Raw genomic sequence first — 20,716 nt, 5'->3', positions numbered from 1 at the left:
CTGGGTTTGCCGCTTTCGCAGTCCAAAGTTTACGTTACTCAAGAGTAACATAATCCGAGAGTATACTGTACATGGAGCTGCTCTCAAAAATGAAAATGACATGAAGCACCAAAAGTATACAGAAAACACCAAAAAAGGGAAATTTGTTTCCTGCTCAGAGTAAGAAATGTTGCCATCATATTGACGGCCATTTTGGGCAGAGATCCCTCTTTAAGATGAGATCGTACATTCCACAGGGGCTTTGCTAGCCATCAGTACCTCGTGTGATCCTAGAGGGTTAAGACAGTGGTTGATGTTTTACTTGTTGCCTTCTTTAAAACATTTTTCAGGATCCCATGAAAGGAATCATGCTTAATTTTGAGAAAATGGTCAGAGAAATCACCTCCAAAGAAACACCTGAAGCCAGAGCCTACCTGAGAATGTTTGGGGAAGAGCTTGGCTACTTGAAACTCAGTGACTTCAAGCTACTTGGAAATCTAATTCGGAAAAGCCTCCTCACGCTTCAGACAGTGCCCGAGAAGGTATATTTTTAAAATGCTGAAAACCACCTTGTGCATGTTTCTGTCTCCTTCATTTAAAAGAGAATTTAACTCTTGGCCTCTCCTACTGAGGTCCTGGTGTTAAGTGGGGGGCCTGGCCTGCTATTTTCATTGGGACACAGACTACCATTGAATGGGAGCATTTCTTCCAAAGCATTGCACCCTCTAATGTATTCATACAAATTGTGCTCCCCAACACACTTATTTTATTTTATTTTATTTTATTTTATTTTATTTTATTTTATTTTATTTATTATTTTAAAAACGACATTCATACAAGACCGCTCACCCTTCTTGGTGGGTGCCATTGCAGACTGGCATTTCCTCGTTTTCCATAATCTGACAGGGGGAGCCCCTTGGGCAGTTTCTCGGGAAACAAAGGAGGTCCCTGGGCTGAGCTTGCTGCTGGAGAAGTAGATCCCACCTGCCCACTCAATTGGGGGATCAATTGTGAGTGGGCATGGGGACGGGCCATTCCTAGGGGGTGGGTTCAGGTATATAATGAAGGCCTGTGGCTTGCACTGCAGCCACTTCTTCATTAAATCAGATGCTTGAAATAATTTCCCATACATATTTGATGCATTATTATTATTATTATTATTATTATTATTATTATTAGGCTGTAGCAAAGTGCCACTTGCATGAATATCACAGGACACAGAGATAATGATGATGATCATCCCCCCCCCCTATAATTTTTATTAAATTTTCTGTTTTACATTTTAGAATATTCATTTAAACAACCTTAAAATATCCATGACTTCCCTTCGTCTCTTTCCATGGTTCATTTTGCATGACATAAATCCCTGCATGTTTTATATAAACAAAACCATTCAGTATTCAATTATTTCATCCATCAAAACTTATTTACACTGTTGAATTTATCTTAATGCTGCCCATGTTTTCAAATGTACACAATTCTCCCCCCTCATATATTCATTTTCCAATATTCTTTAAACGTATGTTCTTTGAAGAACGAAAAAGGTGATCATCATCTTTATCATCACCGTCCTCCGAATTACTTTGGGAAAGTCTGTGGTAGGCATTTAACAAACGCTTTCATCTTTTTGCCCATAGATCGCCCAAGCCATCTCAGGGGGGATTGACAACGATCTCTTTGTTCACTACATCTTCATGGACAATGAATTTGAGCTGCCAACAGGTGCAGGATTGCCGTTAAAGGTCGCTTTCTCTGGAGTAGCCACTCCCGGAGCCAAGGCTAAAGTGAAAATTTTACAGAGGACTGTGAGTCTTAGCTTGCTTACAACTTATTATAGAAGCTGGCAAGTAAGGCAGGTGGTGTTCTGAGGCTATTAAGCTAATATGCAACAGGGCACCACTTTACAAGTGGTGCAATTTCCTGACTATTTTCCATTGCCCCCTTAGCTAAGGTTTTGGGAAGGGTGTGAGGGTGTAGTGTAGGGGTCAGAAAACTTTTTCAGCAGGGGGCCGGTCCACTGTCCCTCAGACCTTGTGGGGGGCCGGACTATATTTCGGGGGGGGGGGAGAATTCCTATGCCCCACAAATAACCCAGAGATGCATTTTAAATAAAAGCACACGTTCTACTCATGTAAAAACACGCTGATTCCAGGACTGTCCGCCGGCCAGATTTCGAAGGCGATTGGGCCAGATCTGGCCCCCGGGTCTTTGTTTGCCTACCCATGGTGTAGTGATTTAGATAAAAATTGGGGGAGGGAGGTCAGGGCTTGCGGATTTCATCAGATATGCTCATCTCCCCACTGCCCTGCCAAGAATTCAAGGCCTGTTACAAAGTTATAAAACATTATTTTAGACTGGAATGACAATGAGGATGCAGGTGGGCATTCAGACTTAAATTTATGCCAGAGTTGAGCCTCAGGCAAAATTCTTTTTGTGTGTGTGGTTACCTTAGTTGCAATTCCACATATGAGGATGCACAGCTGCAAGTCAAACTGCAGAACACAGTTTGTGAGACAAGCCACACACACACACCCCGCCTGAGACTCAGGAGTTGCCCATCAGGGTAGATTAATACTGGGCTGGATAAGCCAATGATCTGGTTCCGTTTAAGGCTCCCTTGGCTGCAGGGATGACCACCAACTTTGAAAGAGGATTTTATGGAAGATATGGCTATCAATGCCTACTAACCGTGATGATTCTGCTCTGTCTCCACATGCTTCTGAATACCAGTTGCAGAAAACCACAGGGTGGGAGAGTGCAATTGGAGTTCTATTGTGTACATAGCGCTCTAGTTCCCTCAAAGACTTTATTGGAATGGACCACACAGCATCCTTTTGCATCTTGCAGAGCTGACCTAGTAGAGCAGTGGTTCTCAACCTTGGGTCCCAAGATGTTTTTGGCCTACAACTCCCATGATCCCTAGCTCACAGGACCAGTGGTCAGGGATGATGTGAGTTGTAGGCCAAAAACATCTGGGGACCCAAAGTTGAGAAAGGCTGTAGTAGAGAATGATACACAGGGGTGTGTGTATGTGTCACATGGGTGCAGCAAATCATCTTGGCCTCATGTTGGCTCTGGTTCTTGAAATGAGTCATCAAAAAGCTGTGTTCCAAACATGTTGATGAACAGATCATATCCACACATCCTCTGGGCGTGTGGTTCCAGGTCCTACCAACACAACTGGCTGAAAAGCCATTCATCTGTGGGGAAGCCTATGTACAGAAGTAGCATGGCATGGCAAAATCAATCTGACGGCCAATCCCCATCCTCCAGAAAGGGATTGTTCTGCTATTTACCATATCAAAAAGAAAACTTCTGTGATAGAAATAAATATTTTTTGTGTCCACCCTCTAGATCCAAGCAGAACTGGTTGCAAAACCATCCGTGGCAGTTGAATTTGTGACTCACATAGGAGTGAACATCCCTGCGTTTGCTAGAAACGGCGTGCAGATGAACACCAACATATACCATGAGTCTGGAATCGAAGCCCACGTCGGACTGAAAGCTGGGCAGCTGAAGGTCAGCATTCCTGCACCAAAGACTCCAACCAAGCTCCTCAGTATCAGGTACTGTTGGAGGGATTTGAGTTCTGTGAGCATTTCTGCTATTGCCCTTGAACTGTAAAACCTGTGCTGCCTTTTCCATGCTCATGAGAAAGGTCATTGGTGGGTAGGCTAGTTTTGTAAATGCCCAGCAACCATTGCTACAGTTGGCAAGGCTCTTTTTCAAGCTGCAGCCTTCACAAAACCAGCTCCTGGCTGTAAGCATTATCCACTGGTTCAGACATTGTCTTTCTCTGCATGGGATTATTCCCAAGGCGAAATGCATTACGTGAATCAGTTTAAATATTCTAGTAGTTTTAAATTTCTCTGGTGCTAAAGCTAAATAGTTGAGGTAGTTTGCAGTTTAGGGATGAGATGAGAAGGTGCTATGAGATCCCATAATAAGCCTGCAATCCTATGCCTACTTAAGGTGGGAGTAAGCCCTACTGAAATCCCTTTCCTCTGCATAGACACATACAGGTTTGCACTGTGAAAGTTATTATTTTTTTCTTGTAAATAATAAGAATAATTTGCTTATCAGGTGCATTGCTACAGATTTCTGGTTAAATCCAAATGAGCAATATTCCCAGGCTCTTCTTTTCACCCACTGCCTAATCCTAGACCATGAAATAAACATTCCATTTTCTTTTGAAGCAACGTCTTGACCTTGGTCACCCCAACCCGAACAGAAGTGATTCCTCCTCTGATTGAGAACAGAGAGTCCCGGACAACTTGCACGTCTTTCTTTGCTGGTCTTAGTTACTGTACCCGAGTTGAATACTCCAATGCCAGCTCAACAGAGACAGCACCTTACTACCCACTCACTGGGGAAACCAGGTAAGTTGGTTCTCTGTACATATGCAACACATATGCCTTCTCTGCTGCCTCGGTCTCAGCCGGATCCTGCACCAAGAGAAGTCAGATTCTGTGACTGTATAAAGCATGCAAATGTTCATGTATCTGTTTCTTTCACATCGTTTATTCCGCTTCCAGGAGTCGTGGAAAGCTCTGTCTTTCGGCCAGCACCTCCCCTGTGACTGTGCTGGTTTCAGGCATCAAACACACACACACACACACACACACACACACATATTGAGGTTCCTCTTTACCTTCCCGAGGGTTAGAAAGAAAGAAAATGGATATTCTTAGCATATTAAGTTCATTGTCCAACTCTACATCTTATATTTGCATGGTGAATTTTTAGAATACAGTGTCCTGACTACAGCTATGTTTATAGGTGTGTGTGTGTGTGTGTGTGTGTGTGTGTGCACGCCATCTTCTTTATTTCTGAATTTTTTTCAGAGGAAAGTATAATTATATATTTATGCAACTAACTAGTCCAGGCTTCCTCAAACTCAGCCTTCCAGATGTTTTTGGCCTACAACTCCCATGATCCCTAGCTAGCAGGACCAGTGGTCAGGGATGATGGGAATTGTAGTCTCAAAACATCTGGAGGGCTGAGGCTGAGGAAGCCTGAACTAATCTCTATGCTTATATGGCTACTATTTTGCTGATTCCTAGGATATTTTTGTAACATTGCCAGAGCCAATGCTAAGGAGTTTGCATGTGAGGAGGTGATTCCATGGTGTATTTTTGTGTTGACTTGATGTCAGTGTCAAATACACCCTTTTTTGGGCGGGGGGGGGGGACAAAACAAAACTCCTAGAGCTGAACTATTTGGCCCCAATACTTAATTAGTGAAGTGCTTTCCTCTAGTGAACTATGATTGTTTTTCATTATTTACAATGACAGATGATATTTCCATTTTGACATCGTTAGGTATGAAATTGAACTACAGCCAACAGGGGAAGTAAAGGAATATACAGCAAGTGCTAATTATGAAGTAAACAAAGAGGAGGAGGACTTGGTTGACACCTTGAAATTCATGGCTCAAGCCGCAGGTAAGAGGCTGTGCAATTAGTGATGCATGTGGAAGTTGCAAAGATTTGCAAAAGCGTCCAAGTCTCTTCACTGTCAAAATAAAATAAAATAAAAAATCTCTGTCCTAGCTCCCATGCCAGTAAATCACCTTGAAAGATCAGGAGATCACCTGTTTTGATGAAATGAATACATATAAAACAAGGTGAACTTGAGCTAGACGGCTCTTTCTAGGGTGAATCTCTCCAAGCAATGGTAGATTTAACACCTCAGATAGAACTTTGATATAAGCCACGTTCAGGGCTTTAAAGTTTGTGTCAGTTTACGTTGCCAGCTGTCAGTCATGAAGGATAGAGAGACTGTGTGTTGTACATGCTCGAGTGATTTAGCCCAGAGATTGGTTGGAAGGTAAGGGTTGTTTTATAATTAAAAACCACAATCCAGAGAACCACTCAGTTGCTTAGTTGTTTTGGGAGGCCTAATATTTTCAATTATCACAACTACTTTACTACTACTACTACTACTACTACTACTACTACTAATAATAATAATAATAATAAATTATTTATTCCCTGCCCATCTGGCTGGGTTTCCCCAGACACTCTGGGTGGCTTTCAACTGAATATTAAAAACAATACAGCATTAGACATTAAAAACTTCCCTAAACAGAGCCGCCTTCAGTTGTCTTTTAAAAGTAAAATAGTTGTTTATTGCCATGACATCTGCTGGGAGGGCGTTCCACAGGGCAGGCACCTCACTTCTCACAGCGAGGGAACTGCCAGAAGGCCCTTGGCACTGGACCTCAGTGTCCAGGCTGGATGATGGGGGTGGAAACGCTCCTTCAGGTATACAGGACCGAGGCCATTTAGGGCTTTGAAGGTCAGCACCAACACTTTGAACTGTGCTCAGAAACGTACATAGCAATCTATGTTAATTCTGTTTGCAAACTATTTGTTGTCGCTGCTTGTTTCAGGTGCAAAACAATGTGAAGCCACACTGATCTTCAGGTACAATCGAGGCAAAAAGATTTTTACCAGTGACCTCCAGGTTCCCAGTTTCAGCGTTGATTTGGGTACCAACTTCAGACTTACTGACTATTCCACTCAGGAAAGGAGCGCTTACAGCTTTATCTTAGACATCAACAACAAGAAAATCCCCGAAGTTACTCTTACGGGACGCATAGGGTAAGCCACAAGCTTTTCTCATTTTTGCAGATATTGTGGTGTTAGTTGGAGATAATTAGGCTTCTGCCCCTCTGGAATTTCTAAGGGTAGATTTTTGCTAAGCCAGGAGTCTTTCCGTTGTGTGTTTTTCCAGATATAGCGCTGGGACAGAGTCAGCAGTGGAAGCTTCCATCTCCATTCCTCGCCTGAGGACACAAGCAAAAACAGATGTATTACTGCAACAGTCGCAGAATGGGCTGACATTCCAGATTGACAGTTCAGCTACAAGTCACGGCTCCTCAATTTCAGAGAGAATTGTCTTGGGATACGGTAGGATCATGTGTCAATGTGAAACACCTTTTCTGCCACCAATATGTGGTGAAGGATCAGAATTCCACTTATCACACTCCAAACCTTGGGACCCTTCAGTAGCCACCCACACAGGGCCAGCCTTATGCAGAATGAGACAGCTGCCTCAGGCGGCAGATGTTGAGGGGGAGGGGAAGTAGCCAGAGGTACGAGTGACATGTGGCCTGCCCTGTACCCACTACGCAAGACTGCTGCCCTCAGGTGCAGTGGAAGACACTGTCCTTGCACAATAAGATTCAACTACCAGTCCAATTGGCCTCTGTATGTGCCTTGGGAGAAAGGGCCAGCTTGTCTGTTGCCTCGGGCAGCAAAATGATTTGAGCCAGCCCTGAATCAACAAGGCTACACAATTGCATAGCCATCTATGTGAATTCTCTTTGGAAGAGCCCAAACCATGCAGGCCTGAATTGCACATCCTGTATGCCATAAAATCGCTTTGCTCAGCAGTAGAGCAGCTGCTTTCCTTACAAAAAGCACCACTTCCTGGCATGTCCAACTAGGGCTTAGAAACATGTCTATATGGGACCCTGGGCAGTTGCCTCCTGCCAATGTGGACAATGTTGAATTAGATGAACCGGTGATCAGTCTCACTATAAGGCAGTTTGGGTCTTTATGGTTTGGGTTCCGTGCAAGTTCCTCCACCACATGTCAATGGAGGGTTTTGGTGTTGGTTTTTTCCAACTTTGCAAACTGGATTCCATGGGAAATAATAAGGTGACATTTGTCATTCTGCCTTAGATAATGAGAAGATTGAAGTGCAGTGGAAATCAGGCCAGAGTGCAGCCCTGAAGAAAATGTCAGCCATGCTACCCGTAGACTTTGCAGATTATTCGAAGACTTTGCAGAAGCATGCCAACAATCTCTTGGACCACCGAGTAGCCAATACAGATATGACAGTCCGGCATATTTTTTCAAATTTTATAGTAGTAAGTGGAGTTTTTTTTTGTCATAGAGCATACTTTTCATGTGGCTCTGAATCAGGCTGATGAGAGATGTAGGTGATTCCAGTAAGAACTACCAGGCCTTAGTTTGCCGACCCATGGGCTAGAATGTGACTGCTTGCATTGTGTTTCAGCACTAGGGGTACTAGGCAGGTGGGTTAGGGTGGGTTACGGTACCTATGGGACCGCCTCTCCTGGTATGCCCCGCGGAGGACCTTAAGGTCCACAAATGAGAACATTTTGGAGGTCCCAAGTTGCAAGGTGGTTAGAATGGTCTCAACTAGGGCCAGGCTTTTTCAGTACTAGCCCCGACTTGGTGGAACGCTCTGTCACAAGAGACTAGGGCCCTGCGGGACTTGACATCTTTCCGCAGGGCCTGCAAGACAGAGCTGTTCCACCTGGCCTTTGGTTTGGACTCAGTCTGACCCTTATGTTTCCCTCCCCTTATGGTTTTGATCTATGGGCTACTTTTAAAATGAGGCTGCATTTTAACTTGAGGTCCCCCCCCCTCTATTATGTTTTTACTGTAATTTTACTGGTGTTAGCCGCCCTGAGCCCGTCTCTGGCCGGGGAGGGCGGGGTATAAATAAAAATGATGATGATGATGATGATGATGATAATGATGATGATGAATTGCTCATGTCAACTTTTCTGATCACAAGTCTCTTTGTCGCTTGATATTTTATTCTGATCTTGCAGGCAACCAATACCTGGTTACAGCAGGCTTCCAAGAACGTTCCTTATGTGAAAAATCTACAGGATAAGTTAAGCGGACTCCAGGAGCTCAATTTTCAGAACATGGAACTTTTTGCCATCCCGGAGGAGCTTTTCTTAAAAAGGTAAAGTGAAAGATGACATGTCTTATTTGGTGCTGACAAGGACCCTTTGTGGCCTTGAAGCCGAGCCTCATTACTAAGGGCAAATTGTTCTTATACAAGATACACTGGTGTAAGATCCAGTTTATGACAAATGCCTGGATCAGAACCATGTTTCTAGAAAAAATAGCCACCCATTGTCTTGCACTTTGATCACTCTTGTCAGCTTTCTGCTAAAATTAGCACATTTTGTATAAGGGGAGTATACAAGGAGAGTGTAGTCTGGAATTTGGGAAGGGACGATAGCTCAGGGTAGATAACATGCATTTTATCTCACGTTCAAGCCCTAGCATCTCCAGTTACAATGATCCCAGATAGCACATTGTAGGAAAGACTCTCTAAGAGAGATCCCAGAGAGTATTGGTTGTTTATTTATTTATTTACTTACTTACTTACTTACTTACTTACTTATTAATTTTTTTAAAAAAAATCAGTTTTACACTACATATTTGAATTCAAACATTAAACATAATCATTAACATTTAGGATTCCCCGAATCCTTGGACTTCCCTCCATCCTTCCGTGGTTTCCATTTTCAATGTTTTTCAACTGCATTGAATGTTACTCAAAATCCTGCCAAAGTTTTCAGATTGTTTACAGTGTTCTCTTAGGTAATTTGTCAGTTTCTCTCATTCCCTATTAAAGCTCCTCTCTTCCTGCTTTCTGATTTTCCCGGTCATTTTTGCCATTTCAGCATAATCCATCATCTTCACCAGCCATTCATCTGTGGTTGGGACTTTACCTCCTTTCCAGTACCAGGCCACTAGTATCCGTGCTGCTGTCGCTGCATACATGAATAATCGTTTCTGCTTCTTTGAGATCTCTGCACCTAAAATTCCTAGTAAAAAAAAGCTTCTGGTTAAATTTATGTACCACCTTTCATCCGAAGATTTCAGGACAGTTTACAGGATACAAAAATACAGGGGATACAGGGGTGGATGAAGAAAAAATCCAACTTAGAATAGGGCAGCTTCCTAGGCAAAGTGCAACCATTTGTTATTTTGTGGACTTTGTGGGATCTTAATTCTGGCTAACTTTTTATTTCAGCGATGGCCAGGTCAAATACATTTGGAACAAGGAGAGTACTGTCATTACCATTCCGCTGCCGTTTGGTGGCAGGTCATCCTACGACATGAGAGTGCCTAAAATTCTGGAAATGTCTCAAATGGCAATGCAGTCAATGGGAGGAAACATGGCTTCTCAAGAGTACAGGCTTCCTCGTTTCACCATCCCAGAGTCATACACGCTTCGGGTGCCTTTGCTGGGCACTTTCGAGATCTCTTCCAATATGTACAGCAATTACTACAACTGGTCAGGTTCCTACTCTTTGGCGAACACCACAAAGGATGTCTACAGCCTAAGAACAAACTACTTTGTGAGAGCTGACTCTGTTTTGGAACTACTTTCATATAATGTACAAGGTAAGAATCTGTTCCAGAGTGGTGGTGGTGGTGGAGATTATGAGCATATTACGTAATTAATCGTGTGTTGTGTTTTCTAGTCGGTTCAATACTTTTTACTAGAAATATGTCACAGGCTCATTTCTCTGTGCATCAAGAGTCAATATGAGAAAATTCATAACTCATATTTGGCCAAGCCTCCTCTTGAGTTTGATAAAGCTCATGCTCACAAGGCTCCTTGTGAATGTATAATACCAGGGACTTACTCAATATTGTGACTGTTCATGCAAGGAATTATGGCAGCCTGATCATATTCTCCCATGTGCATTAATCTACCTAATTGGTTATACTAAACATGCAACACTATGAAGAAAAAATCCTATGCAATAGTCACATAGCAGTTTTGTTTTGCAAAGTTTTCCGCAGTCTTCTTTGTGTTTGCCTTTAGAACAATGTTGAGAGAAACTGTCACTGTTATTCAGCTGGGGAACTGAGGCTGAGAGATAATGTCATACCCAAGGCTACTTAGTGGCTGAGTTCTGATGCTAAACCACAGCTTAATATTTCATAGATGAGTTTCGGTCTCAGGAGCTTCTGTCCAGCTGCAAAAAGATCAGAAACTTTTGCTTCTGTTTTCAACTGACTGTGATTTGTTATGTAGAAACCTAGAACTATGGTTTAGGGATGTAGGTGGCGCTGTGGGTTATACCACTGAACTTAGGGCTTGCTGATCAGAAGGTCGGTGGTTCGAATTCCCGTGACGGGCTAAGCTCCCGTTGCTCGGTCCCTGCTCCTGCCAACCTAGCAGTTTGATAGCATGTCAAAGTGCAAGTAGATAAATAGGTACCACTCTGGTGGGAAGGTAAACAGCGTTTCCGTGCGCTGCTCTGGTTTCATCAGAAGCGGCTTAGTCATGTTGGCCACATGACCCGGAAGCTGTACGCCAGCTCCCTCGACCAATAAAGCGAGATGAGCGCTGCAACCCCAGAGTCGGCCATGACTGGACCTAATCGTCAGGGTTCCCTTTACCTTTACTTAGAACTATGGTTTAAGGCAGTAATCCCAAACTTGGGTCTCCAGCTGTTGGGGTTTTTTTTAACTACAATTCCCATCATCCCTGACCACTGGTGTTGCTAGCTAGGGCTGGTGGGAGTTGTAGTTCAAAAAGAGCTGGAGACACAAGTTTGGGAAACACTGGTTTAAGGCCACAAGCTGTGATAAGAAACCACAGTCTGAACTTGGTTTATTTTCCTAAACCAATCAGTTTGCATACAACATAAAGTGTAATTAGGTGAAAATGAAAACAAAAGCTTTCAGTACCCTTAGGCCATGACACAGGAGGGGAAGGGAGGGTTTGCAAGTCTAAGGCACATTCCTGTAAAGCTAAAATCTGTTTTAGTAGTATGTCCAAATGCAGCCAGTAAGAAAGGGGAAAGCTGGACCCAGGTATCCAGAATTCAAGTCCAGCCCATTATCCATTGTACCACACTTTAAGTCTGTATGTTCTTGTGGACTTTCCCCTTCCTTTACATTAAAATCTTTTGATGAAAGTGCAAAAGAAACTCCATTTGAAAGGGACAGACATTTCTATATCATCAGCTTCCATTATCTAAAAACCAAACCAAGCAAAAAAAAAACAAACAAACCTCTGGTGAGAAAGTAAATTGTACAGTTACTTCCATCAGTAAATTCTACAGTTGCTTCCATTGGTGGGGTCTACAGCCACAACCTAGTTAAACCTTAAATGCTAACTGAATGACAGTCTGGTTGCTAAATTAACAAACCCCACTTATCATCTGTGTCTTAAAGGCTTCAATGGAATAATCCAAAACATGTCAGTACAGAAGTAAGCTATACCCAACTGAGCTCAATAAACCTTTCTTTTAATGCAAGTCTTCATAGGATTGCAGACTAAAATCAAAATGTTTGCTTTTAACTATGGTGGGCTTTAAGTTCCATTCAAGTCAATCCAACACACATTTCCAAGTAAGTTCCATCAAAGTGGAACTTAACTTCTAGGTAAACATGCAGTAGTGTATATTTCTTGAATTTGGCTTGCAGGACCTATGAATGTAGAAAGGTGTGCAATATATTCCAGCAAGGCACAGTAGCTCAAGTTATTTATTTAGTAGTAGTAGTAGTAGTAGTAGTAGTAGTAGTTGTAAAAGCTAATTGTACTTTTCTCTTCTCTCTCCACCCCCAGGTCAGGGAGAAGCAAGTTTTGATGGGAACAACATGGCTTGTAATTATGAAAGTTCACTGCAACACAAACTCCTCAATTCAAATTTTAAATTTAGCGAAACAGGCAATTTTGAACCCACTCCCGTGAACAGAAGGACCCTCACACTGGTAACTTCCAGCCCGCTGGGTACTCGGTTTTCCCTGTCTTATGCTGAAGATGCCGAATTGAGCAACAACTTGCTTCTTCAAAACATAAACGTGGAAGGGCAACTGAATGTCGCTTCAGCCTTTGCTAAAACCACAGGCACACTGTCAAGCACCTTTGATGTGAACCAACTCGTTTGGGCAGGAGAATCCAATCTGAAGTTTGACTCTTCCTTGCTTCAGGCTACTAACCAGATGACTGCCAGGTTTACAGGTGGCCCATGGACAGTCAAGTCCATCTCGAATGTACAGAATGGTCTTCTGACTAACACGGCTTCCTTGAAGTATGAAAACAGCCAGCTGAAGTTTTCCTCTGAGACCGCTGGAAACCACAGAAGCTTTGCAGTTGCCAACAAGTTTGACTTCTCTGTGGACAGAAAGGGAGCTGCGCTTCGCTCCGAGTACCAAGCCAATTACGCAGAAAACCAATGCTATGCCCTGATTTCGAGCTCTGTTAACAGCCAAGGTGTTGAGCTGATTAGCCACATGTCTGGGAAAGGTGAAAGACTCAAAGCTGAGCACAAGTCTACATTAGGTGTTAACCTCGATGGCCTGGCAAGCACTGCAACAACAACACTACAGTTTAATCCTTTGAAACTGGAGAACGAAATGAATGCCCGGATTGGCATCGCTGGGGCTTCCGTGAAGATCAATACAGGAGGACACTTTGGGAAACACAATGCAAAATTTGATTTGGATGGTAGAGTGGCTCCCACAGAAATCGTGCTGACAAGTGTATATCAAGGCAGCATTTTGGATGCAGACAGCAAGAACACCTTAACCTTCAGAGTGAACAAAGGTGGACTGAGGTTTGCAAACAGCTTGATCGGGTCCTACAAAGGAATGAAGCTGGAAAACACTCATGACCTGAACCTTGTGGGCTTGTCTTTGACTTACGCTTCCAATTTAGACCACACCATCAGTCCGGGCAAGTCCCACAAACACCACTTGGACTTCCAGCTGCAACCCTATTCTCTCACAGCCAACGTGAACAACGACTTGAAATTCGGCAGTGCTGATCTAAACAACAACGCACGGTTACAACTTGAGCCCCTGAAGATTAATCTGGATGGCAATGTGAAAGGTGCCTACAGCAGCGATGAAGTGAAGCATGCCTATACATTTACCTATGCAGATCTGGTGGCGCATGTTAAGACCGACACAGTAGCAAGTATTCGAGGTGCAGCTCTCACCCACAGAGTAAACTTGGACGTTGCAGGCCTCTCTTCGTCGGTCGTCATCAACACAAACTGTGACTCAAAATCCCTAACCTTTTCCAATGCAATACGATCTGTGGCAGCCCCATTTACTGTCACTGTTGACATGCATACAAATGGGGATGGAAGACTCTCAATCTTGGGAGAGCAGTCAGGACAGCTCTACAGCAAATTCCTGCTAAAAGTCGAACCCCTTGCTTTCTCACTTTCTCATGATTATCGGGGATCCACTGGCCACAACTTCAATTCTGAGAAAAGGTACAAGACATTACTGGAGAACAAGGTCACTGCTCTTTTTACGCCATCTGAGCAAAGAAGTACATGGAAGATGAAGAGCCAGCTGAACAATAATGTGTACACTCAAGATTTTAGTGCTTTTAATGATGCAGAAACTATTGGGGTGGAGCTGGATGGAAAAACCTTAGCAGACCTTTCTGTACTGGACTTTCCTATAACTATACCATTCACAAACCGGGGGAGAGTCAATTTAATTGAAGTTTTAGATTTAAGGGAAAATGTAGCCCAGACTCAAGAGTTTGGTCTTGCTCTTTCCGTGAAGTATGATAAGAATGAGAACATGCATGTCATCAATCTGCCCTTCTTGGAAAAGCTACCAGCTTACTATGAGCAAATGAGGCAGTCCATCTTAGCTGTACTCAGATCTATTCAGAAGAACCTAAAGGGTGTAAATATAGATCAGGTTGTGAGAAAATATAGGGCAGCATTAGATAAAATCCCCCAGCAGGTTAATAACTATGTGAAGACATTCGATCTGGAAAGCAAAGTGAACAACCTGAAAGAGAAACTGGATGCATTTGCAAAGGATTACAGCATAACTGTGGATGACCTTGAACTTGCTTTGGAAAATGCCAAAACTAATCTCCAGGCAGCTTTGTCTAAACTGCAGGTTTTCCTGGTTAAAGCTGAAAGGTATATAAGGAGCAATTATGACTTAAAGGCAGCTGTTGTGCAACTTATTGAGCAGATTATTGAAAAAATGAAAGTTATAGACAGGCAATATGAAATCAGTAAAAAAATGATTGACACTATTCATCAACTGCAATCTGCCATCTCTCAGTATGACTTTAACCAGATAGGAAGCAGTGCTGCTGCTTGGGTTCAAAATATGGATGCTGAGTACAAAATCAAAGCTCGAGTGCAAGAAAAACTAGATCAACTGAAGAAACAGATAGAGAATATAGATGCCCAACACATTGCAGAGTGTTTGAAGCAGCAAGTGGACGCAATTGATATTAAAACACTTATAGAGAAGCTGAACATGTCCTTTCCCATTCAAAAACTTAATCAAATTCTGGAGCAAATTAAAGATCTTCTTCTAAATTATATGGAGGACTACAAAGTGACTGAGAAGATCAATATACTTCGGAACAAAATGCATGAACTTATTGTGAACTATAGAGTTGATCAGCAGGTCAAAGTTCTAATGGACAAAATAGTTGAGTTGTATAACCAACAGAAAATTGGAGAAACAATCCAGAAATTAACCCTCTCTCTGAAAAAAATTGACATAAAAACATTCTTCAACCAAGTACTGAAATTCATTGATGATGCTGTTAGGCAGCTCCAATCATTTGATTACACAAATCTGGTGGATGAAGTCAACAACTTTCTTGATTTTGTTATCAAGAAGCTGAAGTCATTTGATTACAACAAATTTGTAGATGAAACAAACAATAAAATCCGGGAAACAACACAGAAAATCAATGATGAAATCAAAGCCTTGGAGCTACCTCAGAAAATGGAAGCTACAAAACAATACATCAAAGATGTCGCTGCTGTGGTTGCTCAGAACATACAGAAACTAAAAGACACTAGACTTGCCATCATCGTTAACTGGCTTAGTGATCTCTTAAGCTCAACAGCATTAAGTGAACTGAAAAGTAAAGCTTGTGAGTACCTGGAAGATGCACGTGAGAGAATTTATCAAATGGATATCCCATTAGAAATCCGGGGATACCTTGAGAAGGTCAGCCAGCTCTACAGCACCATAATCACCTTCCTAGATGAACAATGGAAAACTGCCTCAAAAAAGATTACCCTTTTAGCTGAGCAATACAATGTAAAAACTATGGCTGACAGTTTCAACCACTTTGTTGAAACTGGTTTCAAAGTTCCTGAGATCAGAGCAGGCATAATCAACATACCAGCTTTTGAAGTCAGTCTCCGGGTCTTGCGGGAAGCCACCTTTCAAACTCCAGATTTCCTTATTCCACTAACTGACCTGCGTGTCCCATCTTATCAGGTAAACCTCAAGAAATTGAAAGAAATCAGAATTCCAGTCAGATTTACTACTCCTGAGTTCACCATTCTAAATACATTCAAAGTGCCATCTTATACAATTGATTTGAATGACATCAAGCTGAAGATTGTGAAGACGATTGACCAGATCATGTCGAGTGACTTTCAGCTGCCAACTGCTGATGTGTATTTCCAAGATATAAAGATGAAAGATATGTATTTTTCTGACTATTCTTTACCAGAAATGAATTTCCCTGAACTCCAAATACCTGAATTACTGATCCCAAAACTAAATTTGAATGAATTCCAGTTCCCAGAGATCCAAATTCCAGAATTCCAGCTGCCCCGCATTCCACACTCTGTGATGGTCCCTACATTTGGAACATTGTCTGGTGCTTTCAAAGTAACCTCTCCCTTCTTCACGTTGACTACTAATGGTGCTTTTAAGAACACAACAGCTTTTGCCCACAGCCCACAATTTTTGGGGTCTATTTCAGCAGTAGCAACTTCCAAAATCAACTGCCTTGCTTTTGAAATGACTGCAGATACAAGTCTCTCAGCTCCCGAGATGCAGCAGTTAATCCTAAGAGACAACCTGAAGTTCTCCCACATGTACATTGATGCTATTCATGCAGGTGAAATAACATTTTTGGGGACTTCTGTTCGGGGAAATGCAGAAACTACAGCAAAATTCCATACTGAGCGTAACTCTATAGATCTGTACAACCAATTAACAGGCAGCCTCCAGAAGAAGATTTCCATAGAGAGCAGGACAACCTACAGACACAGGCTATATATTCCAAATTTCAGCAGCCAAGCAGAATTAAGTAATGAAATAAAAACAGCACTAGAAGCGGGACGCATATCAGCTACTTCCATTGGCAGAGGAGACTGGAAATGGACAGCCTTTGATTACTCTGGTGAAGGAACCCATGAATCAAGTGTCAGCTTTGGTTTAGGGGGATCTGTAGCTTCATTCGTAGCACAAAACAAGATCAATGATAAGTACTTGAGAGTCGACCAAAGACTGGCATATGAATATAATCTACCAAGTTCTGCAAGGCTTGAAGTTCAATCTGTAGTAGAATCTCCACAGCTGGGACGTAGTGACTTAAATGTGGAAGGCACAGGGAATCTTGGAGAGCTCAAAACAGAACTGAGGGGCACACACAATGCTAAGTTGAACGGACGCATATCTGGGACTATAAATAATGATGTGAACTTCTTGGTGCAGCCCTTTGAACTGAGCACATCAACAAATAATAACATGAATGTAAAAGTTAGCTTCCCAATGAAAATAGTCGGCAAAATTGAGCTTGTGAATAATTATATACTGGCACTGAGTCCCTCCACTCAACAAGTTAGCTGGGCAGCTGAGGGCAGATTTAATCAATACAGATACGTCCATAACATGTCTGCTGGTAACAACGAAGAAAGTATAGAGGCTTCTGTGTCCATGAATGGTGATGCTAACTTGGAGTTCCTAAAAAATCCCCTCTCGTTTCCTGAACAATCTATCATGGGCATCAAGACACCCCACGTGCAAGGATACTCTCTGTGGGAGGACTCAGGGCTGAAGAATTTACTGAAGACTACAAAGCAATCATTTGATTTAAACCTGAAAGCTCAGTACAAGAAGAACAAAAATATGCACTCGTTTCAAATTCCTTTGGATGGAGTGCATCAAGCCCTGAATCAGTACATTGCAACCTTCAACAGGCACTTTGAGAAAGGTAGAGACAACACCTTAGCATTCCTGACCGAGTCCTATAACCAAGCCAAGACCAAGTTTGACAAGTACAAAATAGATACTTCAGTTAACAAAGTCCCACAGACATTCAGGATTCCAGGGTACACTGTTCCAGTGGTCAACATTGAGGTATCTCCTTTTACTGCTGAGCTCCCAGCTTTTGGCTATGTGATCCCTAAAGAAATGAGCACTCCAAGTTTCACTGTCCCACTTGTTGGGTTTTCAGTGCCATCCTATACATTGGTCCTTCCATCATTGGAGTTACCAGTCCTTCATGTTCCCCAAGGTCTGCAGACTCTTAAGCTTCCCAGCTATCGAGCACACTCACCTTTAAACAGAATCTACATTCCAGCCATGGGAAATATTACCTATGAATTTTCATTCAAATCTAGTGTGATTACCCTGAACACAAATGCTGGCCTTTTTAACCAATCTGATATCATTGCTCGCTTGAGTTCATCCTCCACTTCTGTGATTGATGCCCTGCAATATAAATTGGACGGAACAACCAGCCTCACAAGGAAAAGAGGGTTGAAGCTAGCGACTGCATTATCCCTGAACAACAAATTCATAGTGGGAAACCACGACAGCACCATCAGTCTCACCAGGAGAAATATAGAAGCTTCAGTGATTACCACAGCAAAAAGCAGCATGCCAGGCTTGAACATGAATTTTAGGCAGGAGCTTAAGGGAAATGCTAAATCAAAGCCAGTCATTTCCTCAGCTATTAATCTAAACTACGCTCTTGACACTCGTGGTGCCACTGCTGAAGGAGCAATTGTCCACAAGGCCACCTTGGAAAGCATTGTATCTTATATATCTGTAGATACTTCAACCAATGCTTTCATCAACGGAGTGCTTCACAAGAGAAAACCATTTTCTGGAAAGTTGGTTCATGAAGCAGATGCCTACCTAAATGCTAAAGGTGCTCGTTCCTCAGTCAAATTTGAGACCAGCTCTGACATTGATGGAATTTGGAAGTTTGACACAAAAGAAAATGTTGCCATTGAAGCATCCACTCGTCGTCTTTATGCATTATGGGACCACAATGGAGAAAATCATCTGAGATATTATCCAATTGTCAGAACTGAAGGACGTCAGAACTGCAAAGTGACTTTAGAAGTAGAGCCTGGAAGTATGTCCATGCGTCTTCAGATACAAGCTAGCCAACCAAATAATTTCTTCGGTTACACTTCAGTTAATCAAGACTTTTCCATTGCCACCAACAGTGAGAATCAGAAGATTGAGTGGAAGATCGAAGGCCAAACCCTCTCCCTCTTCCTTGGACATCACTTGCAGTTATCGAATGACAACACAGAAGCTCATTTTGATCTGTCCAGTTCTTTGGGAGGTCATGTAGCTTTCCTCAGAGGCCTTGTGCTGCCAGTTTATGACAAGAGCTTATGGCAGATCTTGAAATTAGATGACACCACTAGTCCTGGAGAAAGGCAATACTTAAATGTGTCAACATCCTTCGTATACACAAAAAATGAAGATGGGTACTTTATCCCCATAAATGTCAACCAGCTGACGGATGGATTTACATTCACAATTCCTGAAATTAACTTACGGGATATCAAAATCCCCCAAAGACTGACCACCACGCCATTTCACATTGGATTTCCATCACTCCCAAAAATTCAGTTTCCTCAGTACGATGTAGTGACCAGCTTGAAAGAATATAAAATTCCCTACTTTGAGGTGACTATACCTGAGAAGCTATTAACTGTATCTGAATATACTCTTCCAAAGACCCTTTCTCTGGGTAAAATCTTTGTGGACTTCAGCGCTGCAGCCAAGAAGATAGCTGACTTTGAGTTGCCTACGATTACTATTCCTGAACAGCAGATTGAAATCCCAGCCATTAAAATCTCCTTCCCTGCTGGAATCTACATCCCCACTTTTGGAGCTTTAGGTGTTTCTTTCAAAGCTGCTTCACCATTGTACAGTACCACCTGGAAAATAGATATCAAGAACCATAAAGACTCTTTCAACCATTCCATTGATTTTACTGCATATTCACCACTGCAGTTCCTGGCCTATGATCTAAAAGGTAAGATATTAGATATTAGACAATTAGATATTAGACAATTGGATAAAAGTTTTAGGTGTCTTGGATCCTGAGGGAAGTTCTTTGCAAGGGAAGTGTGTCCCATCCTCTCCAGCCCCCTGCATTCTCTCAAAACAACAACAACAACCTGTGAATGGAAGATGCCTTCACTAAATTTTGGGTGATTCCACCCCCTCTCCCAGCACCCCTCACCCCTCCTTCCATACTGTTCAGAAGTTGCTGCCCGAACCTTTGAGGAAGCTTTTCGGGGTACACAGGCAGCTTTTAGTAGTCAGGCCACTTTCCTTCCATAAACTTCTTCCCATTTACTTATCTTCATATCAAAACCACTGTACCTCAGTCAAAAGGTACATACTATACCAAAAGAATGAAATAAAAAAGCTACATTGTGGAAGGAAAATGAAAGAGTGTGCTAGGAATCTGATACTTCAGGCAGTATCTGAAGTAATAGGAATTATACTTCAATTTTTAAAAGAGTTTCACCAATATTTTCAGTAATATTTTCAGCTGTCCCATAAGGCAGACTAACATTATTATGTAATCACATATTGCTGTTGGAGGTGGCCAGGGACCAAATATGAAAGGTCAACTAGGTAGTTTAAGGCTAGAGGAAGATTTTGACTCATAGAGGGACATTTGAACCAGGAATATCCATTGTTCTCCTCTGAGTCACTGCCTTTTGCACTTTCCCCTTCCTCAAAACACATTTTCTTATGCCCTCTCCTTTTTGGAGTATCTCTGGTATGGAGATACTCCAAAAAGGATCCTCCATGGAGAGGAAACAGTGTGGGAATGCCATGATTTTGAGGAGCACCTCATATGGACAAAGATGGAGGTACAGGAAGCTTTCTATCCCCATTAAGCAACACCTATAGATGAGCCCGTAG

General features: G+C 42.3%; 1 protein-coding gene across 1 annotated transcript in view; it reads left to right on the top strand.

Annotated features, from left to right (window-relative positions):
- The window catches only part of APOB (apolipoprotein B), a 47,408-nt gene that overhangs the window by 21,336 nt on the left and 5,356 nt on the right, over positions 1–20,716 (top strand). The window contains exons 16-26 of the mRNA XM_081856634.1: positions 330–521; positions 1,617–1,784; positions 3,334–3,545; positions 4,176–4,358; positions 5,301–5,422; positions 6,373–6,583; positions 6,717–6,892; positions 7,670–7,857; positions 8,572–8,711; positions 9,795–10,168; positions 12,351–19,811. Coding sequence (XP_081712760.1) covers positions 330–521; positions 1,617–1,784; positions 3,334–3,545; positions 4,176–4,358; positions 5,301–5,422; positions 6,373–6,583; positions 6,717–6,892; positions 7,670–7,857; positions 8,572–8,711; positions 9,795–10,168; positions 12,351–19,811 — 9,427 coding nt within the window. The remainder of the gene's footprint in view (positions 1–329; positions 522–1,616; positions 1,785–3,333; positions 3,546–4,175; positions 4,359–5,300; positions 5,423–6,372; positions 6,584–6,716; positions 6,893–7,669; positions 7,858–8,571; positions 8,712–9,794; positions 10,169–12,350; positions 19,812–20,716) is intronic.

This window comes from Podarcis erhardii (assembly GCF_964252035.2).
Source record: "Podarcis erhardii genome assembly, chromosome: 3".
Lineage (NCBI taxonomy): Eukaryota > Metazoa > Chordata > Lepidosauria > Squamata > Lacertidae > Podarcis > Podarcis erhardii.
Note: the sequence above shows the minus strand (reverse complement) of the source record. Positions and strands in the feature narration are given on the sequence as shown.